Genomic DNA, 26346 nt, shown 5'->3' on the forward strand with positions numbered 1-26346 from the left:
TGTAAACAAAATGTAAGTGGGGAAAATTTACCTTCATAATAGTTGATTGTTCTGGGTTTTTGCTAGGGCATTGCTGAAGTAGATGGTTGCTAGGGTGTTCTCAGTGGTTGCTAGGTGGCTGTTTACTGGCTAAAAGCCAGGAGGAGAACTGGCTTGCCCAGCTGAGTCTGGTTTCTCCCAACTTTCGCCTTTGGCTTGCTCACTGGGGGCCTAAAGACAAAAACATTGAAGGGATAGTTCACCCCAAAATAAAAATTCTCTGATCATTTACTCACCCTCATGCCATCCCAGATATCTCTGACTTTCTTTCCTCTGCAGAGCACAAATGAAGATTTTTAGAAGAATATTTCAGCTCTGTAGGTCCATACAATGCAAGTGAATGGTGACCAGAACTTTGAATCTCCAAGAATCACATAACGGCAGCATAAAAGTAAATCTATTGGTTAAATCGATACTGTATCTTCAGAAGCGATATGATAGGTGTGGGTGAGAAACAGATCAATATTTAAGTTATTTTTTATTTTAAATCTCCACTTTCGCTTTCCCTTTCACATTCTTCTTTTTTTTTTTTTTTTTTTTTTTGGCGATTCACATTCTTCATGCATATCACCATCTACTGGTCGGGGCTGGTCAAAGGTGGAGATTTATAGTAAAAATGGACTTAATATTGCCATAACAAACACAAGTAATGATGATTTAAGTTACAACACATTTCTTAAAAGCTTACTTGGTGAAATCTGATATTTAGATGAGAGTTTTAGAGTTATGGCAGCCTGTGTCATGACCGCCTACAAGGTAACAAAAATTTGGAAAACAATTAGCATGTGACTAAAGATGTATGGCATTCTCAGTACTTATTGTAGGTCCAATGTGCAGGAGCATGCTTCTGTTGTCCCACAAGCTGTCCCAACTGTGTGTGGAATCACGGCCCAAAGGAGGGGCTATGGGGCCCTTGTCAGCACTAATGTGTGTCAAAGATGATAGGAGAGAGAGACTGTATGGATCAGATTCCTAGACCCTCAGGGGGCCAAAGACGTTCCCAGGCCACACTACTGGAGAAAGATAACGGCACCGTTAATTCTTTCCAAACTATAATTACCTTTCCGAAATCCTCTTTTTGATCAAAGTCAAAGTTGGCAACTAACCAAATGAAGTAGCAATTGCAGATTATACTAATACATTAAACACAGCTGACATAAAAGCCAGTTTAAAATAGTTTGAGGCATCATGATAAATGTATCAAAAGAACAGTAAGTTTTGCTTCATTGATCACAAATGCAGTAACCACTTTCTATTCATTTAAAGCAATCAAGTTTTCTTGTATGCTTGAGGAGTGTTTGTGAAGGTGTGGTACCTTCAAGTACTTGTATATTAAAAAGAGAGTTGGTGTGGCATGCTGACAGAGTGTTTGCTGCGGGAGAATGAACAGTGCTGACATTGTACTGCAGACTCATGACTGCACTCATAACTGTCATGAACTCCTTTACAGAGATTGAGACACTGACACAAACCTTACACAAAGGAAGTTGAGGCTGGGTGACCATTAACTTCCCATTTCATTTAACTACCTCATCTTAAAACTTAATATATATATATATATATATATATATATATATATATATATATATATATATATACTGGCGGCCAAAAGTTTGGAATAATGTACAGATTTTGCTCTTATGGAAAGAAATTGGTACTTTTATTCACCAAAGTGGCATTCAACAGATCACAATGTATAGTCAGGACATTAATAATGAGAAAAATGTTCAGAACTTCTTAAACTACTTCAAAGATTTCTCATCAAAAAATCCTCCACATGCAGCAATGACAGCTTTGCAGATCCTTGACATTCTAGCTGTCAGTTTGTCCAGATATTCACCCCACGTTTCCTGTAGCACTTGCCATAGATGTGGCTGTCCTGTCGGGCACTTCTCACACACCTTACAGTCTAGCTGATCTCACAAAATCTCAATGGGGTTAAGATCCATAACACTCTTTTCCAATTATCTGTTGTCCAATGTCTGTGTTTCTTTGCCCACTCTAACCTTTTCTTTTTGTTTTTCTGTTTCAAGTGGGGTTTTTTTCCCACTGCAATTCTTCCCATAAGGCCTGCACCCCTGAGTCTTCTCTTTACTGTTGTACATGAAACTGGTATTGAGCAGGTAGAATTTAATGAAGCTGTCAGCTGAGGACACGTGAGGTGTCTATTTCTCAAACTAGAGATTCTGATGTATTTATCCTCTTGTTTAGTTGTACATCTGGACTTCCACATCTCTTTCTGTCCTTGTTAGAGCCAGTTGTCCTTTGTCTTTGAAGACTGTAATGTACACCATTGTATGAAATCTTCAGGGTTTTTTTTTTTCTAGTACCATATTAGCAATTTAGCATGATTACTCAAGGATAAGGTGTTGGAGTGATGGCTGCTGGAAATGGGGCCTGTCTAGATTTGATCAAAAATGACTTTTTTCAAATAGTGATGGTGCTGTTTTTTACATCAGTAATTTCCTGACTATACTTTGTGATCAGTTGAATGCCACTTTGGTATTTATTATATAGTGTGAATAAAATATGTACTGTATATAATGTATGTTAAAGTTAATTAACATACTCAAGTAATGTTAATATATAATTATACATTTAGAAAATATATTTTTATTTAAAAACATTTCATATATAGAAATATAATCATGTATTACGTATATTGAAATATAAAAACATTTCAATTTTACATTTTTACATCATAACATTATAATGTTTCTTTATTATAATGTTTCAAAATAAAAGTAAATCCCCTCTATATAATAATATGTATTTGGACACTATTATAGCAACTTTAAGTGAGATGATCCTTGTATTCCATTCATTTGTAACAAAGGTGTAAGGACAACTAAATAATCACAGCATAAAAAGATAATAAAGCACACAAATATCATAAGCATTCACTTAACTAAAACTGATCTTAAATAGGACATGTTGCAGCAGATTTACAAATGAAGATTTTTAGAAGAATATTTCAGCTCTGTAGGTTCACTAAATGCAAGTGAATGCAGGCCCGAACACTGAATCTCTAAAAATCACATTTTGGCAGCATAAAAGTAACCCATAAGACTCCAGTGGTTAAATCCATTTCTTCTGAAGAAATACGATAGGTGTGGGTGAGAAACAGATCAATATTTAAGTCCTTTTACTATAAATCTCCACTTTCACTATTACATTCTTCTTCTTTGGGTTTTTGGTGATTTGCCAAAAAACAAAATAATAAATAAGGCTAAACGTACTAAACAAACTAGTTTATGCATAATGTGACCATGGTATTTTATTTTATTTATTTATTTATTTATTTATTTATTTTTTAAGAACATTAAGATTTTAGGGTACAATTTATATGACTGTAAAAGGAAAGTATATATTTTAGGCCCTGTAACTGGACACCACTGGACACCCAAGTTTTGCCTTTATTAGTCAATTTTTCATGGTCCTTCTCATGACAAATAATTTTTCTTTAAAGTGAAATATTCCCTGTAGTCTCATAATTAAAGAGATTTTTCATATTTACATGAGTCATGTTTCACAGGTAAAAGAAAGTCATACAGGTTTGGAGCAACATGAGGATTTAAATGCTAAGTAAATGATGACATTTCATAGTTTTCTTTTTTCATTTATTTATTTATTTTTTAATTTTTTTATTTATTTATTTTTTTTTGTGGGTGTGCTTTTCCTTCAATATAAGGTCATAGAAGCTGCATACATAATAATTATATAAGAATGAGGAAATTATGTTTAAAAAAGCTTTAGATGGTGTATAGCAAGTCACACTGCAGGGCATGTTAACTTTCCATTAGTGTTTTACCCCAACTCCCCTCAATCATGTTGAACACTCCTTGGTGAAGTTCTTTGCCCCACCACAAGGTGTCTCTTAACACCTTGTAAAATCCTGTGTAATTGCTTTCTAGTTCAACAGGCAGATCATTTTTGCTGGAACTTGGAAGACATACTGTATTTTTAATGTTTTAATGTCAATAAATGAGGAATTAATAGTAAAGTCTCCCACTGAGCAGACAGGAAGTTAAATACAGTACTTGCAAAGGTGTTTCCCCGACATTTAACCTGTTGATTTCGATTGAATCTTCCCTAAAGACACTTCTTAAGAAGTCAACATAGTCAGCAAGATAGGTGTTAATCTTAAGTGAGCATGTACAAAGTTAGGATGACAGCCTAATCACACTCTGTTTACCCCTGCTAGCTGTGTCACATCACGTCAAGCCAAAATGTTTCCATTTCAAAAGCTAAGTTTTTCACCCCCAATGGTGGATTTGCAGGACAAAAGATCCCTAAACTGCCCCTAACACACAGCTTTAGGTTTTAAACATTCAGCTCATTCTGTCTTGTTTATTGGTAAATTACTCAACTTTTAAAATAATTTAAGTAGAGTACAAAAGTAGAAAACTTGTAAAACTTGACTTGATGAACGGAAACGAAAGTAATGCTTGCCTTACATAAACTGATTTATAGTGAGATTAGATTGTTGGCAAATGTGGTCTGACAGCCTGGTGGCTCTTTTCATTTTTGTGGAGAACTACTGTAGCAGTGAGCTCCCAGCAACTAATAACTAACTAAGCAACCAATCAAAAAATCCACCAACCAACAAATCAAATAAATAAAAAGCTTTTTAGTTTAATTTGGGAATAGAAGTGAGCCCTTTTTTCAATAAAGTTATTACGGTCTTTAAAATCTCCCCTGTGCTGTTTGAGAATTAAGACTTAGACTAAATTATACTGAAAAGTAATTTATGTGCTATTTGCCATTTAGACACCCTTATTGTGCAGTCAAGGCAATGAAATACATTTAAACAGTTAAAAACAATAATAATAATACATCATACAGAGTATATATATATATATATATATATATATATATATATATATATATATATATATATATATAAGAAAACAGCCATGCAATTAAAAATATTTATATATATATATATATATATATATATATATATATATATATATATATATATATATATATATATAAGAAAACAGCCATGCAATTAAAAATATTAATGTAAATATAATAAATATTGGAAAAAAAATAATAATAAATAGTAATAACAAATAACATTTTCTGAATGAAAGAAAGGTGTGAGAAAGCTGAAAAAAAGGCTTGGGTGTTGAGAGTGGTTGCCAGGGCGTTGCTATGCGGTTGCTAAGGTGTTCTAAGTGGTTTTAGCACATTGCTATGTGGTTGCAGGGTGTTCAGGGTGGTTGCTTGGGCATTGCTAGGTGGTTGCTAGGGTGTTCTCAGGAATTGCTGGGTTTTCAGGGTGGTTGCTAGGACATTGCTAGGGTGTTCTGGGTGGTTGTTAAGGCATTACTAAGTGGTTGCTAGAGCAATGCTGTGTGGTTGTTAGGGTGGTTGCTATGGTATTGCTTGGTGGTTGCTAAGGTGTCCTGTGTGGTTGCTAGGGCAATGCTAGGTGTTTCCTAGTGTGTTCTTGATGTTGCTAAGGCATTACTGGGTGGTTGCTAGGGTTTTCTGGATGGTTGCTAGGACATTACAAGGTGGTTGCTACAGTCCTTTTTTTTTGTTTTTTTTGTTTTTTGCTCGTTTTATCATCTGCCAGGTGAAAATGTAAATTTAATTGCTTAGTAAAGTAATAGTACACCTCTCCACCATAAACCTCAATGTTTGAAGTATTATTCATGGCTGAACACACTGTATGCTTAGTGATTAGTGTTTGGGGTTTGTTCAAATCTCTAACCCTTAATATGAATAATAGTTAACAAGCAACACTATCAAACATCTTTTAATGGGAGTAACACATTTTTGCATACTTTACTATGACATACTGCTCAGTCCACACAGAGCAATGCATTCAGCTGCTCATGACACATCAAGACAAAACCAATCTCCAGCAAACTTCACTAGCCACTAAGAGCATTTGCAATTGCAAGTTTATAGCATTCAATTGTAACTTTATATCTTAAAATCTGGACTTTACATTTTAGGATTGCAAGTTATAAAATTGCAATTGTGAGAAATTTAGTCAGAATTGTTAGGTATAAAGTCAGAATAAAAAATAAAAAAACTATTATTCCATGGCAAGATCAAAGCGCCATAGAAAAGTAAGACCAACAGTCTGCCTAACATCTCTTTTTATGTTCCTCTTTTTTTTCTTTTTTTTTTTTTTACTATATCTTGCGTCTTTAGTGGAGTGATTTTTTTTTTACAGTGTGTATTTACTATTGTCATTCTTTTTATACATCTTTTTTTTTTCTTGTGTAGTAAGAATGGGGAGGGGAGATTATTTAAACTTACTTTTGTTGTTTATATTTTGCTTAATCAGTTTTGTGAGTAGTGTTTCATTGTCATAATGATGCCTTCTGTCCTACTTTTCTCTGCCATTATTGGCTGACCAGCCATTTGGCTTGATGTTATCCTCAGGGGAATCCACCCCCTCTCTGCAAATGTTGAGGACACTGCACTATTCAGGGCATATATTTTGGATCTCAGTTTTCTAACTAACATATTAGAAAGTGGAACCATCAGAGAATGATGGTGAACTAGTTGGACTACAAATGGCCAAGATTATTTGGTTAAAACATTGTAGATCAATAGGGTATTGTATATTTACATGAACTTTGTAAACTCAGAGTAAATAAAGACACCTCACTACGGGTGATGACTTATTGTATTTGTTTCAAAACTGTTGCAGAACTAGATTTAGGTCTAGATTTGTCACATTACAACATCTATTATTCAGACTAAATAAGATGTATGTAAATCATTAAGTTAAAATATTATATATTGACAAAGTATATATTGTGTTATACATTTAGCAAATCTACCTTCAGTCTGGGTCTACAGAGGGCCTTTTCCAGGGTTTCATCGTCCCAGACATAATGCCATTCCCTATTACTGGCTGCCCCCACAGCCTTTGTAATGTCAGAACAATAGGAAATGAGCGGGAGGCCTCTTTGTGTCACATGTGGTGCCTTTGATTAACATTCTAGACTGGTTTGTGTGACAGAGAGACTCAGGATGGAGCAAGAATAATCCAGGTGAAAGGCAATTCAGCACAGTTTGTTCAATATCTTCTCTTTACAACTGTAAATAAAGGAATACAGTGAATACATGGCTGTAAGAGGGGAGTTATCATGAAATATGTTTGGGAAAATGAAATATGAAATATGTTTGACAAGGTCCTATGGTGTAACATGCTGTACTGCATCTAAAACTTATTAAACAGTATTTTGCTTTTCTTTTATAATTATTTTATGCATGCAATTGTTATGACCTCAGTTTAATTGAGAGACTACATGGAATATGTGTACTGTTATATGCATTTATTACATGGCTTTCTGGAGCACTCGATTCTGATTGGTCAATGGCGCCATCTAGCTGTCTAATTTTTCTCAGAAACAACTGCACATCCACGAATCAGACTGCTCATCCGGATTTGCAAGCCATCTGTCCTGCTTCTCGGCTCACTGTGCGATCTCTATAAGTAAGCTAATAAAATAATTTAAACTCAAATCAATGCTTTATGTGCATTTATTTATTAATTTGGCAAGTAATCTTGTAATTAGATGCATAATAAGCAGGGTCAGGAGCATTTAAAATGAACTAGTGAATGCAAGAAGGTGATTTAAAAGAGTGGAACAACTTGTAAGAAATGGTACAATTACAGTACCTAACATATACACTTTCCCTTATAGATTTATATAAATTATAACCTAAAATCTTGACACCTTTTGTTTATGTTGTGCTGGCAGTCCTCTTGGACTTATACTGACACTAGCAGTTTGAATGCAGCATCATGTTACAGCTATCATTTTTGATTGCCGATGCCATTCAAGAAATGAGCTGTTCACAGTGAGTCCTAATTATTTTATTCCATGTGCGAAAGTGTCCAATAATTTGGGGGTCACTGAGAAAAAGTGAGCAGTTTTCAGCTGGTTATGTGATCTCAACATGGCAGCCTCCATGATGCAGCATAGCTCCATGTAAAATGAAAAAGCTTTTATTAGTATAAAACTGGATTCTTAAACTCATGTGAGTGTGAAAGTACATTATTTTAAGCATATTTTTCAAAAGTTCTACTCATTGACTACGAGGTAAAAGTTTGTTTGTTTTTAATTAGGGAAAAAATAACTTTAAAGCTGGCATATGTGAACCTAAATATATGTAATTTGAACTAAGCCTTAGCATGTCCCCTGTGGTAACATATGTTGCCAGTGAAAATTTGAAACACCCATTTTAATTCTATATTATTGCTATTTCCTACATTTTAGAAAGAGTTTAAGTTGCTACAATTTCTAATCATCAATTAAATTGATTTCAGGCATTGACACATAATCCTTTAGATCAAGGCATGATATACAAAAAAATCTGTCAGTTTGTCAAAACATTTTTACCGGTAGTGCAACAGTCTTATAATGTTCAATGATGATAAGAATAGATGAGTCAACCTCTTATTTTGGATCAAGATAGCAGAGAAGCACTGACTCATGGTTTAAAATCGTAGGCCTTTCTGGCTCGTCTGTCAATATTTGCACCTGATAAACATGTTCCAGAATTAAAGAGACATTGAAATGATGGAATACATTTTAATAAGTATCTTTAAAAAATATGATATCACACCTCATTTTCCCCTCCCTTCCAAGGTCTGACTTCACTTGTAATCAATGCACAAATTAGGTAAGGGATCACAGAGATAATGTACAGTACATTCAGCTGGTTACTATCACAAAATAAGGTGATCAGGGGCAAGACTGATGAAATGTTTTTAAGAAGAAAATTCTTCTTAACTACCATTTTCTATTTAATTTATAATTTAAGAAAAGAGTTAAAATTATTTTTCTCGAAAAAAAAAACTTGAGTTTGTTCTTAAGTAAAAACTTAAAAAGTATGCACTGCATAGTGCTCTATCGCAACTATAAATGTATCTATAAATGTATCTACCTTTTTTAAGTAGCTAGCGCATTGAAATCATTATTATGTTTTTATGGACTCTAAAGATTTGTCTTTAGAGTCCATAGAAACATAGTAATGATTGCGAGGTGTTTGCTACTTAAAAAGGTCAATAGATAGATACATTTATCATTACGACTTACCTGTGTTGAAGTATCTAATTTTTTGTATTAGACAAGGCAAACTAATGAGCAGGCTAGTATAATTAGACAATGTCAAAGCCTGTCATTTTATTTTTAAAGGAATTCACCCACAAATTAAAATTCTCTCATCATTTACTCACCCTCATGCCATCCCAGACGTGTATGACTTTCTTTCCTCTGCTGAACACAAATGAAGATTTTTAAAAGAATATCTCAGGGATGCAAGTAAATGGTGGCCAGAACATTGAAGCTCCAAAAAGCACATAAAGGCAGCCTAAAAGTAATCCATGTGACTCCAGTGGTTAAAATCCATGTTTTTCAGAAGCGATATGATGGGTGTGTCTGTGAAACAGATCAAAATTTAAGTCCTTTTTTCCTATAAATTTCCACTTTCTCCAGCCCTCCTATTTGTGTTCACAAGAGGACTTAGTTCTTCTGTTTTTTAGCGATTTGCATTCTTTGTGCATATCGCCACCTACTGGGCAGAGAGGAGGAAGAAAAAAAGCAGTGATAAAGCGTAGTAAAAGAATAAAGAAATCATATTTGCACAACAGTGGCAATATGCACGAAGAATGCAAATTGGCAAAAACCAGTAGAAGAAGAACTCTCACAAACGTGCATAGGAGGGCTGTTTGAAAGTAGATTTATAGTTTTAAAAAATTCTTAAATAATGATCTGTTTCTCACCCACACCCATCGCTTCTGAATACATTAATTTAACCACTGTAGTTATATAGATTACTTTTATGATGCCTTTATATGCTTTTTGGACCTTCATAGTTTTGGTTACCATTCACTTGCATTGAATGGACCAACAGAGCTGAGATATTATTCTTCGATATTAATCTTTGTGTTTGGCAGAAGAAAAAAAGTCATACACATCTTGGATGGCATAAGGGTGAGTAAATAATTCATTTCATTTTTGGGCATAATATTTCTTTAAGAAAAAAAGACGTTCTTAAATATTTGAGAACTTCAAGAATTGCACTTAGGAACATTCTTATGAACTTCTTGTATAATTTACAATGAAAGTGAATGAAGACTGAGGCTAACATTCTACCTATAACATCTCCCTTTGTGTTCCACAGAAGAATGAAAGTCATACAGGTTTGGAACAGCATGAGGGTGATTAAAGGATGACTGAATTTTAATTTTTGGAAGAACTAACCCTTTAACTATTTGGTTCGACTTGCAATGACATCACTTAGTGTATATTAAACATTTAATTGAAAGGAGCTTCTTGAGAGGTTTGGACAGTTACTGCCCCAAACAGGGGCTGATGTGGACTTGTTAACTGTGTCACCCTGCTGACAGCTGTGGGCAGCAACTGAGAGCCCCTCTAACAGAGATGATTGCAATAGAGCATTGGTCTGTAAGCCAGCATTCAAAGCAGTGATGAATGGGAACTATACAACACAGCACTGCCTGGACACTCTTCAATGAAATTACTGTAGCTACAAAAGAATGGGAGGTTTGAAATTGGAAACAAGAAAATATTAGCTCCTGCCAAAGAAATCCTTTTTGACAGTATAAAGGTTTGTAGCAATAATCAATGAGTGATTATAATGAGCCAAACCATATATATATATATATATATATATATATATATATATATATATATATATATATATATATATACTATAGATAGATAGATAGATAGATAGATAGATAGATAGATAGATAGATAGATAGATGTATGCATGACAATGCTAGAATAGTGATGTTTGTCTAAACTGATACGGGTATATTTTAGTTCTCTGAGTAAAAATTAAAAAAATAGCATGGCATTTAAATCAACAACAATGCCAAAGCAAAAGGCCTTAGGGAAATTTTCAAGGGTTGCATCTTCCTTTCCAGGAGGGCTGGGTGTGGAAACGGGGGATGGGGATGTTGAAGCTTCATTCACATGCATGCATAATATCACATTTAAAAAGAAGACGAGTTTGACTGCTGCAGAAGAACATCCACTATTAAATGTGCTGAATATATATAAGACTTGTATTATTATGACTTGTATTATGCTCTTTTAATGCTTCTGTTTCTTAAGTCCACATTTGTGAACCAAACATTTAAAAACAAACCAATGCTATTACAAATGCATTGAAATGACGAACAGATCTTTATATCTGGGACTTAAACACAGATTTTTGATACATGCACATGCACAATGTAGAGCCATAACGATACAATCCATGCATACAGGTCTTATTTGACTGATTTCAATAACAATGTTTTCTCAACTGAAAGTTTGCGCAACTTAACAGTTCTGTGTCCTTTGCCTTGGGAAACTTCTCAGTTCTGATGAAGTACTACTTCCAGCATTTGCTCCTGTTCCCGTTACAATTTCAAATATTACATATGCCTTTTGACTTAGTAAGCATAGCAGTCATAATCCTGCATGTTTACAGCACAGATATAAAAAAGTGAACTATGAGAAAGATAATAAATTAGATTAATTATTCTGCAAAAATCTAATGCACAACTTAATGTCAAAGTTCTTATTTTTCACTATTATTTACTAGTTTGAACCAAGATCATAGCAATACTGTGCTTTTCTTCCATATATTCAGTACTTCCTGTGATGAATCGAAGAGATCTTTGCTTCCAAATATATCATGCTGACTTTTAACCAATCATGTAATAGGAACAAAACCTGATCTATAGCATTTACATTCGTGTGTTTTCTTGTGTGTGTGTGTGTGTGCGTGTGTCCTCTACCCCTCCCCCCACCCCACATGGTGAGTGTTTGTGTGTGAGTTCAGGGAAGCAGTGCAGAGGACATGATAGGTAGCTGCTCTTTCAAATAACAGCCAAATTTCCTGCTGTTGCAGAATAGTGATGATTCATAGTTTATTGCCGTTTGCCAAAATAGTAAAATACGAATAGAAATCTTGAGGAAGTTATATCCACCTCTGTATTTTGTACAGTAATTATTACATGCAGTCAAAATAGCATGTTACATCTTTAAATGTTGTTTTCGTCATTTGTCATGATGCCACCATGAGGTGGGGCTACATGTTGGAGCTAGTGCATGTCATAGTTTTAAAGTTCAAATAGATGGGTTATTGACAAATAATTGGCATTGACAAATTGAAAAAGTTTGTCCGTGGTAATCAAACTAAGAAATCTTTTAAAAATCTATAGTTTAAAACACATGTATAAAGATAGTAGAAATTCAATATTTGTGTCCATGTTGGTAAAAAAACAAAAAACATTTACAGCATTTGTCACAAAAAATAAATTAAAATAAATATAAATGGTGTAAAAGTATAAATTAAATATAATTTGTATTAAATGTATTATATCCATATACATTTTACATATACTGAATATATATATATATATATATATATATATATATATATATATATATATATATATATATATATACATATATATTGCATCTGATAAATATCTGACGAAAAAAATATAATACCAGTCATGCAGGTGAAATGCATTTTTTTTTTTTTTTGTCACATGACAACAGATGGCTCCCTGCATGTTACACCACCTGACTTTGATTTGGTGGACAAAAGTTTTTCAAATCTTAATAATACTTCAAAAATGTATGTTTTTAAAAATTATAATAATAACAAAATATTATTCCAAAATACTTAAGCCCACATTTCTTGTTTTTTTCATCAAGAATCATATTTATTTATATATATATATATATATATATATATATATATATATATATATATATATATATATATATATAGTATACGTTTTTATTATTTGTATTATTCATATATAATGTACTTATATAAGAATCATATTTTATTATATATATATATATATATATATATATATATATATATATATATATATATATATATATTAGTATACTTTTTTATTATTTGTATTATTATTTTTTTTATTTTTTTTACTGTTTCTGGATGGTTACACCACTTTAGACATTTGTGACTTTAAACCCGTGAAAAACAAACTCTAAATGATTTAATACTCAAAGGTTGACAACAAATTCATCATAGAGGTGCATTTAAGTAATTGTGTGTAAACTGCATTTTTATTGTATTTTTCACAACATGAGTGTCACGTCATTGACATATACATAAGTATGCGAGCTGCACCTCGTGGCTTGTGCCAGCAAACCTTATGAAGGACGATTTGTTTACAATGCAGTTTGAAATTAATTACACTTAAACTTTTATCTTCCGTATCAACACACTGCTAACGAAAGGCATCCACGAGCATGAGGATCCGTGCACAACAATAACAGCGAAGCACAATTCTTTTCTAACAACCAGGATAAACTAGATGAAGAATGATTGAGTGGTCACGTGATCAGAGGTGCGCGCGTCGCTACTTTCCATACAACGCTGCTGTGTGAGTGTTGCGTGAACGCGCCAGCCTGTCCCACGGGAGCGCGCTTCTCTCTCTCCCTGAACGCAACAGCTGCATAGTGAGTGATTTGCAAACATTGAAACAAGGCATTTCGTCCGGCAAACAATTGGCTAACTCAACTCGTCAGATTTCCAGAAAGAAAGGATATTATTTCCAAGACATTAATAGTTCCTATAGCGATCGTTTCAGCACAGAATAACAGTACCTGACGAAGTCTGAACACAATGGTAGGTATGGAGGGTGAGTTCCTTATTTTCTGTATTACTCATCGCTAGCGTTTCGTTAGCCAGATTTCTATTATCTACACGAGCATATGTTGATCCAACCTCACCAAAGTTAACAAACTGGGCCGTTTCCAATACTTGGTTTAGAAATCGATATTCGATAATCGAAATCGAAATTGAATGATAGAAGTTGGTGTCTCTGTTTTTGTAATGCAGGAACTGCTTTAAGTTCTTTTGATGTTCCTCCTCAACTCTAATGGGGAAAGAACAGAAAACAACTTAGCCATCCTCCACGAAACAAAGTTGTAAAGTCGTATTTCGCAATTCTCCCAGATATGATGGACTAATAAGGCTTTATGTTAGGCGAATAAGGTTTATGATGCACCCATAGCAAAACAAGTTATTCCAATAGCAACAAAGAAGAATTAACTTGTATGTCTGGACGTTCTTGGGTGTTTTGTGTTATATCAACATTTTGTTATATTTATTTTTGGATTATCTATTCTAGCATGTGTCTTGTATCCATGTTCTTTCCATCAGACTACTTATTAGATAAGTAATAAATAACTTATCTAAGTTATTTATTACTAAAGACCATATAGTGATATCAGCTTCCAATTGTCACAACAGCTTATTCGAATAAACTGTAGTCAGGGAGCATTATTGCATCACATTCCAAAAAGGGGAGAAAAAGAAACCAGGTATGTTGGAGAGGTGTGTAGAAGAATAAAGAGCCGTCTCTGGTGTTGCTGATCGAGTTAGATATGATCACGTGTCAGGAAATTACGGCCACATTAAAGACACGCTTCCACACATGAGTTATTATTAATTCTGTAAGCCGTTATTGTATATACACACCGCTTTATTTTGAACGGTTATGTTGTTTCACGTGTTCTTCTTTTGAAAAAAAATTGGTCACTCAGTGACGTCAATAACCGTAATTTTAAACACCATCCATCGTCGCGTCTCTAGTGAGCCTCGCACATTTGTGCTCGAACGTTTGAAAAGTTTGAATACCTCATACATATATATATCGACGATTAAATGACAGTTACATATTTTTAATGACAACATTTCTGTCAGAGATCATTAAAGTGTGTTTACGCTATAAATGACAGTCACGTACTTTTAACGACATTATTTCTGTCAGGGAGAATTACTAGGCAACGGCTGAACAATCAAAGAGGACGACTCGAATGATCTTAGGATTCATATCCTGTTTTTCATGTATTTGCGTGGGCCCGTCGTACCAGTTATTGTTCTAAATACGTGCAACTGGCACTTCGTCTTTTTAAGAACTTACGATAAACTTTTAGTTTAAAAAAAAAAGGATGATTTTAAGGGCTAGCACGACGTTCACGCGAACAGGTTGCATGGCAGAGTCCAAACAAAAGAGTGGGACAAACACCAGCTGGCCTCTTCAGCACGTCAATTAACCGCGGTTTTGGCCAGTGATAATGATATAAGTAGAGGTGGAGCTATTACTTTTTAATTGTGCGGTATTTTGGTAATGCAGAAGTAACTGCTTGCGTTTTTGCATTGGAGTTAAAGGTAAATAACGTGTGTAATTTAAATACAAATTACGTGGCCTGTTTCTATGTAAACAATTTTGGCAAGTAAACGGTGATTGCTTAAATCAGCATGCCAAGGCTTGCCATTAGCACATTTCAGCACAGTAAGATGATGGTGTAATTTACAGTGTCAAAGAATCCCTCACAGATTGATGTTTGCATTTCCTTTTTTAACGTTATTTGGTAGAAAGCTGAAATGTTGAAGCTTCCTTTTCAGTCTCCGTTTCTCTTTTTCACCACCCAACATTAGCAGAGCCTATCTCTTTGTTGGTTTCCCCTAAAAGTGATTTGAACTAGTAGTTTGTTTATTTGGATTAGTATGAGATCCTAAATTAGAATGTTGACCATAGTTATTGTTCCATTATGAAAGTGACTGATACAGGGCATGCTCCCGCCATTCTTTTTAGGTAACGTAGTTAAAGTTTATGCTTTATGACTGAATACTTTTCAGGACAGTTGGCAAGATGACAAACTTTCTATTTAGGCTAGAATAAGTGTTGTACATTGATCTTTGGTTTAACAGAAAGATAAATGTGGTTCCACTTATCTATTGGTTTTCTTTTTTGTGTGTGTGTTTTTTTTTTAGCAATAGTTGCAGAACAATGCTGTGGTTCAATCCTTGGGCCTCATGAGTTCCTGTTGTTTCAAGAGTTATACATCTGAAGAACGGCATTTCGTCAGTTTTGTCCCTCAAAAACTTTCAGAAAGATTTGAAATTTACCTAAAATGTGTTTTCCCCTTATACAAAAATACAGAATGTAGTTGAGGCCAGTTATATAAAAAAAAAAAAATTGTACATTTATTTTTTATTTTTTTACATAACTCTTCTTTGTTTTTGCCAGTATTGCATTAGGCAAATCTCTAGTTGCTGGTTCACTCCCAATTGAGGTACTTTGGGTTCATCCCACAACCTCTGGATGGCAGCCCATACCTTTAATCACTAGTTTGCCTCTGAAGTTTACTCTTTATATGTTGCCTTCTTTTGTCTTAAACAATTCGCCTAGATTATCATTTGCACTGCATTCTATACACTTTAAGTCACTTTTGATAAGAGTTGCGTTTGCTCTGACACATTGCAATTTACTTAAGACAACATTTTTCTGTTCTTCAGTTTGGTGTGCATTGGAAAATTCAGGTAAAAATCCAACTTGAAGCATTATGTGGTTGCTATTTTTTTATTTATTTTTTTAAACTATCCACGTGACACTTGTTTCACCTGAAGTAACAATACAATGGCGTTGAGCATTTGTTTTCCTCGTAATTTAATCATTTGTATTTGTTAGTGTTGATTTGAGCTGATTGCATTCCACAGAGGTGGCCACACCTGACTTTCTCTCTCTTTTTTTCATTTCAGGTTTTGCCTGTCAGGAAAATTAGTTTGTGTGAATCACAAGAAAGCAACTCATAGAGTTTTCATCCCAGCACCTGGCAGTGACTGGCAAGCCCTAACTGCTTCTATGGTACAGAATGGATCATAGGGGCTTACTTAAACTTTATGCAAATACACTTATCTGAAGCTCAAGAAAACCATTTGGAGAGTTCCATGGAAGGGTTCAGAGTATTTGGGATTTTTTAATCTCTTGAATATGTCCTTCATGAGTGACTCTAAGTCTCCTAACAACGTATTGTTAACATAAGTTAACCCTTATAAGTTAACGTAAGTGTCCAACAACTGAAACAAAATTAGAAAAATATATCTAAATAAATTTCAAGCACTGTTGACATGCCTACCCACACACTGATCCCGTATGTGGAAAGTCCTGATGGACTAGGCCATGACATCCTTAACCATAGTAGTGCAAGTATGCCTGGTACTGGATCTAGCATGACACCTCACACCAGCTCAGTGGAAAAACAGGACTCTCTTACAGAAAGTAGCCTACCTCTAGACTGCATGTTTTGTGAGGAGACTTTCCTACATCATGAAGACCTGGGACCACACCTTCTCTCCCAGCATCCCACAACATTCCATGCTCCCGCAGTGTTGCGTGTTGAAGCGGAGTTCTTGACTCCTAGTGAGAGGGCGCGTTCTAAGATCTGCCAAGTTGTGGAAAAGAATGAGGAGCTCGGTTGCGTTGTGTGTGGTCAGGCCATTGCAGATGCAACAGAGTTGGAACCCCATATGCGAAAGCACAAAGACTCTTTCACTTATAGCTGTAGCCTGTGTGGACGGCGTTTCAAAGAGCCTTGGTTCCTCAAGAACCACATGAGAACCCATGGTGGAAAGGCAGGTTCTAAAAACAAAAACCAGGACCTGGAGACCCCAGCCACCATCAATGACATTGTCCAAGACCAGCCCCCATCACCTGTTATCACACCTTACAAAATGTGCATGGTTTGTGGCTTCTTCTTCCTCAACAAAGAAGTACTGGCTGAGCACAGCAAAGTTCACAATCGTGAACCAGAAGTGGCTGAGAACACCTCTGTCGACTGCCAACTTGCTGAGGAGGATCCTGTATCTCAGAAGGCTTTTTTGCAGACCCTAAGGTTGCATGCTTCTGTAGACAAAGCCGAACAGAACCACCTATCAGGACGCTGGATATCTCAGCTTGACCCTTTCAACACCTACCAGGCTTGGCAGTTGGCCACCAGGGGCAAGATAGCGGCAGGTCCAAACTTGGCCAAGGAGCTCAATGCAGACTCCAACTCTGACAACGAGGACTCGGGTTCTGACAAAGAAGAACTGGGTGCCATCTGGGCTTCAAATGGTGGTGATAAACCAAAGCGAGGCCTGAGGAGTGAAATCAAGCCAACAACCGAGACCCCTTCCCCATCACCTGAGCAAAAGGTGCTGCTTCGTAAAGACAAGCCAACAAGCTGTGAAGATTGCGGAAAGATCTTCAGGACGTACCATCAGCTGGTACTCCACTCTAGAATCCACAAGAAGGACAGGGGGGGAGCAGAGAGCCCCACCACATCTGTAGAGGGGAGGGCCCAAAGTGTGGGCTCATGTAGCAATTCATCTCTAGACCGAGCAGAGGAGTATTCCGAGGATGGCTCTGAAGAGGGAGTGCCAGTCGACTCCTTTAATCAAGGTATTATGTGTGTATTTGGTATTGTATTTTTGTTCATTTTTAATTGCTTCATAAAAACAATGACATTCCTTCGTCTGTCAACAGTTGGTCCTAAAGGCCAAAGTATACTTTAGTTTTCCATGTGCCGTTACGGGTCTTCTGGACAGTCCACTTCTTGGTGCTTCATCTGCACATGCACCTAGTGTTGAGTATACTAAAGAGTATCACATTGTAAAGCAGTTGTAAGTGCTCTCAACTGACCAGAGCAGAACGTAACGGCAGGCACAAAAACAAAGTCTACCTACCGTAGCCTTAAAGGTGCACTCAGTAATTCTTTCCTCATTAAAAAAGTTTAACTTCTAAAGACATGAATTGTAATGTTGCAATTTATGTAGGAAATCATGACCTCTCACATTAAAATGAAGACTCCAGTCATATCAGTAACCTTATAAAAGCTGTTTTATTCTACATGGAGAGGGTCCACACATGGGGGCTGCCATGTTAGAATCACATGACCAGCCGAATACTGCTTGTGTAATCTCAGTAACCGTCCTGTTATTTGACACTTTCACTCATTGATTAAAGTAATAATGGCTGTCTGTGAATACAAAATTTCTACAGTGGCATCTGAAACTGAAAACTATTTTAAAAGATGCTGCATCCAAGCTGCTAGGTGTCAGTGTAAGTCCAAGATGACAAAAGTTACTGAGTGCACCTTTAAGGGAGCTCACAGTAATCATTACTGGTTATAAGAGTTTTTAGCTGGTGAAATTATGTACCTTAGAATTAGTTATTGTTTCATACAAAGATAAAGCTAATTTACCTCTTTATCACAGAAAAAAGCTATTTCTGTCTTAGTTGTTAAGTTCAACTGCATCTTCTCACAGACATTTTTGTCTGTGCAGATAGTAGATCTTAGAGCTCCCTCTGCTGATCAGTTAAAACATTACTCTTGCATAGTACAGTTGAGAAGTTCCCATCGGGTTCTTTCATGAAACACAATCAGAAAAAAATTCTGTAAAACCTTTATGTAAATCGTTGCATTCAGTTAAATTCAGAAATTTACGTAAGAATGGTTTTACTAGTGATTTTAAATATTTGTTTTTCTATTCCTATAATGAGGTTCATTGGGCTTTATTTATGAAATATGAGCAGAACAAATGTTTGTGGTAAATTGTACATAAAACCATTATTTTGTAAATTGTCACATTCAATGTGAAAATTGACGAATTGGCAATAATTGATTTATAAACGATTTACACAGATTTGTTCTGTTCGTGCTCTACGAATAAGGCTCATTGTGTGTAAGTTCAGCCTACAATTTTTATTTTCTGTTGTACGTTTTAAGCAGTATATGAGCCCATATGTTATGTCTATGCCAAACATGTCTCTTTTTTTTCCTACAGATAAAAGTGAGGATGGTTTGGGTAAAATGAAGCTCAAAATTCTTGCGCCAAGAAAATGCAGTTACTGTGGGAAGACTTTCCGCTCAAACTATTACCTCAATATTCATCTCAGGACACATACTGGTTCGTAAAATATTTCTAACTTTTTATTTTTCCGTCTTATGTTTCAGCCTTTTGCTTGTTACATCTCCCTTTGCACGTATTCCAAGTTGCAAGTAGTTTTTCTTACAAGAAAAGTTGCTTACTTTGTATTGTTTATCTAATTATCTCAAAATTTCTCACAGGTGAAAAACCATATAAATGTGAATATTGTGACTATGCTGCAGCACAGAAAACGTCTTTGAGATACCATCTAGACAGACGTCACAAGGACAAGCCTTTCACTGAGATCCCAAATATTCCTGCAAGAAACAATATCAAGGCCATTGAATTCCCCAAGAATGTAGATGACAAACAGGCCTTTAAACCTGCCAAGCAATGGCTTGTTCCTAAACCTATCCCTGCTATTGTTAAACACGAACCTGGCTTGAACCAGCCAAACATTAACAGCACCAGTCCTTCTGTTAAAGTTAAGCAAGAGTATATAAGTTCTCCTGTGATTGCTCCACATACCCCTGCTAGTGAGGTCAACAAAAAGTGCCCCTTACCAGTAAACCTAACGATGGAGGAGAAAGAGGCTTCCGAGGCACCATTGAATTTGTCTCTCAGAGTGTCTCTCTCTGTATCTGCTACCTCTGTGCCGAGGAATTTGTTACTGACCAACACATGTACCTCTTGCTCTTATGAAACCCTCTACCCTGAAGTTCTTCTGATGCATAAGAAGCTCATCCACAAGGAGAAGTTTGACGTTAAGAAGAATGGATACAGGGGACCTCAAAAGCAAAAACGATACACTGGTTGCCCCCCAGCTCTCGAGGGCAAAGACGTCACTTCTTTGCCCCAAATCAACAGGAAGCATCCTCGCCGGACCAAATCCCCACCATGCCAGCCTGAAAAACCTGGGGAGAAACATCCCAAACATCCTCAAATATCTAAGATTTCTCCCGCCAAAGAGCGCTGGAGAGATCAGCACCAAGAGATTCATAGAGGCAGGGAATCGGGTGTACCTACCAGCTCGCTATCCAGAATCCCAGAACGTGCTGCGGAATCGAGCAGTAAATCAAATGCACCAATGGTAATCGATCGAGGGATGTCCAAGCAGAGACCTGGCATGGATCATCAGAAGGCAAGCATGGGCAAAAACGGAATGGTTTGGCCCACAGATCCAGGCCAACTTTGCCTATCAGACCGTTTCAGAAATCAGACGCAAATGGACATCGGTGAACCCTCTAGTAAAAGACCGAAGTCCTTCGAGCCTCTACATGCTGTATCTGGTCGGCACGGAGAGGACTTCAGCAGGCCAGTGCCTTCTGGCAGAAGTATGAAAATATCACTGCAGACAAATTCCCCCCTGGCTCCTGTTAAGGTGACTCCAGCAGCGTCTAACAGCAGCATACAGGCCGACTGGAACGTCATCGACTTGCTTCGCACCTACACGCCCAATAGCTTGACCTCGCTTTACCATTCCACCAATGCAAGTTCCAGCCATGGTGTCATGGCATCACCTGTGACAGGTAAATGCGTATAGAGTGTTTATCAGTGAATACTCATCAGATAATACATACATCAGGTTACACTTGAAGATGATTTGCAAGTCTCACTGTTGACATAAATATGAAACAGCCTTACAAAGATATAAGGTAAGCATCAAGGTGTTTCATACATCACTTCCCTACTTATTTATTTATTGATCTTATTTACCAATTTGTTAAGTGGCCTAAATAAATGTCATAAATCTGTCAGTTTACACCTGGTATTAAGATGCGTCTTGGGTGATCCAATCACAAATGATCGGGCATATTTAAGATTTATGCATTTCAGTGTCATTACAAAATTCCATCAAATTGATTTAATAATTGAAATTGTTAATATAAAGAAAACTAAATATTTTAAGTTTTATTAGCTTAATTTAGTTAAACTTTCACAATTTGATGAATTTTATTTTTAAATCAAAATGCGTAAGTCTTAAAAATAGGTTTAAATACTGTATGTTTTTAAATGCTTCGATTACTCCTGGTCGCTCAAATGCGTCTCTTGTGACCATTTGTGTTTGGATATTGAGGGGAGGGTCTCTCATGACGAAAATACATCAATCACTACTAAATATTTCAATCACTACATCAGTGCATTACTGGATTATAATAAAGCGCAAAAAAAACGGCAAAACACAAAGTACAAAAAGTACAAGGGTGACATTTTAAGCAGTTTTCTCTGTTATTTTGAAGTACCTGCATGCTTCTCATCTGTGTCTCTGCATGTTGATATCAGGCACACTGAAGAAGTTCTGTGAAGTTCTTGTGCATACATATGTATGCGCTTTTCAAAAATTTCCGATTGGGCGTTTATTTCCTTTTAAAGCCGCACATAACCGGCACACTTTAAAACTCTTGTTTAGGCGCAGTTGATTGACAGGCGAGTGGGTGATGCTTTGCTGCTGACGGATTAGCGTTTACACCTCAAATGCAATGTGGTCACATGCCTTTTTGACTAGCTCTATATGTGTTTTTTGTGATCCAATCACAAAATGTTTTCACACCATTTACACCTGTATTTGGCGCCGCCAACTTGTGATATGATAATCTGAAACGCATCTTAATACCAATCTCATGGGGAAAAATAGTTCAGGTCATATTTCTACCCCAATTACCCAAAAAAATTATAAATTGTATTTTGCATGAAGAAACTGCTTATTTTTGGACCCTTAAGCTTTTCTTTAAGCGAACTAAGCATTTTCATCCCACCGATTCTCGTCACCTCGCTTTACTTTTAATCTGTAAATTCAGATCTCCGTGTGCCGCTATGTCTCACGCACAGTGCGCGTACAGCCTAGTTTCTCTAGAAATGGACAGTCTGCATCATTGCATGTCATCAGGGCATGCATCTGCAGTTGACTATGCTAAAAGAGTACGTATGGACTCGCGGTCAAAAGAGTATACTTTGAAAGGCTCGACCGTATGCAAGACGGAACGGCACACGAAAAAAATAAGTATACCTTAGCCAAGTTAGTCAGGATATGGCCTGGTATCATAACCCAACACTACCACATATGCTCCTCTCTTTAGGGAGTAGGTCCATGATCTTCCCTCATTACTCCACTAACATGAGAATCCAAACCAGCCCTCTGAGTAACAAATGCTGTGGACCTTCAGATAAGAGCTCTTAGAAATTTCCAGGGTAAAATGTCTTTTGTGGACCTTGCTCTCATTTAAAAGATTTTGTGTTTTGATTGATGTCACTAATCATTTAAATCCCATCTCCTCCACAGCTTTGAAATACATGGAGAAAACGTTGATGCCCTCACCAATGTTGGGGACCTCAGGAGGGAGGAAAGTTTAAATGACTTGATGTCGCTCTGGGTGTTCTTCTGACATTACCGCTACAGGGTTTGGAGTGTTGGAAAGATGTACTGTGAGATATGGGGCCTTGGACGGACTGCGGCCTTGAACAGTGTTGTTTTGATTCAATTTGCATTCCATTATGACAATAGTTTTATCTGCAGTGCACTTAACACAACGGCGAATGTCAGACGCACTCCTGTTTACCGTGCTTAATGGTTGACTTGTGAATCTGTGTTGGGTCGGTGGTTTTTGATTGCCTAAATACTAATGAAACCACAAACCCAAGCAAGTGCCTCCATTTACATTTATTAAAAGCCTGAGCGCTTTATACAAGTGGACGGCACTGACCAAATAAACGGAGGAGTGATGTTTTTGATTGTTTGTATTGTTAATGTTTAACTTCTCTTCTTACTCTTTACAGGTCTACTTTATGCTATGCAGACCATGGAAATTTTTGTTAATTTCCCAAGTTAGAAACTTTCTCGTTTGTACAAATTTAGCTGCTGTGTTACCGTCTCGGATTTGAGACTTGTGAAGCAATGGTGACGTACTGTGTACTGTGCTGTAGGTACATTTAAAAATAAAAGAAATGCAGGGACTGTGTGGAACCTTTTTCACTGTGACATACATTCCGGATTGACAAAATACATAGCTGTGATCTCGCCACTGCCGAGCAGTTCTGTCAAATGTGTGGTGAGCGGTTTTTTTTTTTTTTTTTTTTTTTTTTTTTTTTGTCCATTGTTACTGTTTCATACACCCGAATGTTTTTGTTCTTGTGTGGTTTTTTTACTTCATAATCAAGGATGTGTATTTATTTTCAGGTAAACATGTTGCTTCATTAGATTATCATTGCGTATATGTGTGGATATGTTGTTCAATTTTGTCTCAACCCATGGTGGCTAAAGCATGTCATGGCGGCTAAAGCATTTCATGGCTTCTGTTACGGCCCATGTACTAACCAATGTTTAGCCACCAGAGAGGTAACTTATTTTGTCATATTTAAGGGGCTTTCATGAGCTGAAGCAAATACTTTGTATTCTTTTGATAATGAACTTGAAACATTTTTTTTCTTCTTTTGCTTCACTTTATTACTGGAAAACAGTGAGAAAATGCCCCTTTTTTGTTCTGTTTGCAAGACTAGTTAGGCTGAGTGAACTGATGGCTGTCACGTGTGTTCTGATAATGGTATTCTTTCCAGCTCAAGTTAAAAACTAATGCTGCTTTATGCTGGGTCTCATGAACAACTTATCAAATGCAAGTGTTTTCTTTTTTTTTTCTTTCTTGTCCCCTCTCAGTATTTCGTGAAATTTTTTTAAACACTGAATTGGGTTGGTGTTGGAGGTTTGGTTTACAATAAGTGACAGCCATGTGTAAATATTTGTTTGTAGTTGTGCAAAAAAAAAAAAAAAAAAAAAAAAACAAATTCTAGAGCGTATTTGTTCCCTTTTTTTTTTAATTATTTTCTTTCGCACTTTCACTAATTCTATGTCATTCTTTTTCAATGTAGGGTTCTGTCTTTCACAGGCATGCAAAAATAATGAAGCCAAGATGCTTTATCCCCCTGTTGTCCATGTTTGATCAAATATGCTGTTATTTTGGTCTTCAACGGAATGTGTTATTTGAATTTCCAACCTTGTAACCACCTTGTTATTGAGCCAGGTGTATTGCAGGGCCCTAGCCCTTTCTAGTGGCTGAATAAAGCAGTTGTGTAAATTGAAACAAAAAAAAAAAAAAAGTCAATTGTCTGTTTTCATTTTCATCTGATGTCCTTAGATCCTGTGGATTGGACATGCCAGTAAAAGGTAATTAATTTATTCTTTGTAGTGGATGTTGTCCATTGTGTTGAAGTATAAAAGTTGGAGCCATGTTTTGACACTACTTTTTAGGAAGCTGAGTCATCAACCGACAAAGGGCCATTGAAATTATAGTCGGTAGTCTTTTTAGAAAGTTCTGCTTAAGATTGAGAAAAAATCTTCTAATGTTCAGCCAGCTATACTTGGTCTTTCATGATGTTTAGATGCTCTTTGACAGCCCAACGGGACCTTTAAAAGGTAAAGTGCATTTGCTTGCTTGTATAATTATTGTAATTCTGTTTAACTGCTAATAAATTATCCTAAATAATTTTGAAAAGTTAAATTATTTGCTCTTGCAGCACAGATTTATTTTCATTCAATTTGAAATCATTTTCACTTATTTTTTTAGTGATAGACCAGTTTAACACCCAGGCCCATTGGCTAGTATTTGGTCATTTTGAGATCATTTTGGAGTCTTTGGCATGAGCCGATAACTTTGCCAAAATGGCTGATTAACAGAAGTGGCTATTCTGCCTAGTGTCTTTATTATCGTGACCTGTATACTGGTAGCGCTGTCAATTGATAGAACACATTTTATTTCTTCAAATACCTTTTTAGTATGATTTAGTATTGAATAACCATTGTGTAAAATAAGTGTTTTAAATGTTTAATAATTAAAAAAAAGTGTGCATCCTATTTGCTATATCATATGCAATACCAAAAGCTTAGATACACTTGTCTGAAATGTGATTTTATAATAGTCTGTGGATTATTTTAGTTTGAATGTAAAAAATAAAACATTAAGTTTTACTGAAAATGACATTCCAATTACATTTTTCTCTCTAAATATTACAAATACATTTCAATTCATGTTTTTGGTAACTTTACAAAAGGTTTTATTTATTAACATGAATAACAATGTACAGTTCTTTAACGGCATTTGTTAATCTAATTCATGTTCATTTGAACGTATAAAAAAATAAAAAAAAATTAAAGGTTATAAATGTTATATTAAATGGATGGTTCACCCAAGAATTAAAATTATCTCATGATTTACTCACCCTCCTGGTATCCCAGATGTGTTTGACTTTGTCTTCTGCTGAACACTAATGAAGATATTTAGATTATTTCAGCTCTGTAGGTCCATACAATGCAAGTGAATGGGTGCCAACATTTTGAAGCTCCAAAATCCACATAAAGGGAGCATAAAACTAATCCATATGACTCTAGTGGTTAAATCTATATCTTCAGAAGCGATATGATAGATGTGGGTGAGAAAAGATAAATATTTAAGTAATTCTTTTTATTTATTTATTTTTTTATCATAAATTCTCCTCCTGCCCAGTAGAGGGTGATATGCATGAAGAATGAGAATCACCCAAAAAACAAAAACAAGAATGTGAATGACTGAGAAG

The 26346-nt window shown here is 35.8% G+C and overlaps 1 protein-coding gene across 4 annotated transcripts; it reads left to right on the forward strand.

Moving 5' to 3' along the window:
• The first annotated feature begins 13487 nt into the window (after positions 1-13487).
• On the forward strand, positions 13488-24561 carry LOC127418751 (zinc finger protein 217-like). 4 transcript variants are annotated; one of them, XM_051659525.1, is made up of 7 exons: positions 13488-13713; positions 15868-16416; positions 16636-18316; positions 19702-19824; positions 19986-21314; positions 22863-22974; positions 23066-24561. In XM_051659525.1, exons 3-6 carry the CDS (start codon positions 17005-17007, stop codon positions 22961-22963), a joined length of 2865 nt encoding a protein of 954 aa, XP_051515485.1. In that variant the 5' UTR covers positions 13488-13713; positions 15868-16416; positions 16636-17004; the 3' UTR covers positions 22964-22974; positions 23066-24561. The 4 variants fall into 4 exon arrangements, with proteins under 4 accessions (XP_051515485.1, XP_051515486.1, XP_051515484.1 ...); XM_051659526.1 differs by lacking the exon at positions 15868-16416 and having other exon boundaries at positions 13488-13726; XM_051659524.1 differs by lacking the exon at positions 15868-16416.
• Positions 24562-26346: the final 1785 nt, after the last annotated feature.

This window comes from Myxocyprinus asiaticus, chromosome 28, assembly GCF_019703515.2.
Source record: "Myxocyprinus asiaticus isolate MX2 ecotype Aquarium Trade chromosome 28, UBuf_Myxa_2, whole genome shotgun sequence".
In the NCBI taxonomy this organism is placed as follows: Eukaryota; Metazoa; Chordata; class Actinopteri; order Cypriniformes; family Catostomidae; genus Myxocyprinus; species Myxocyprinus asiaticus.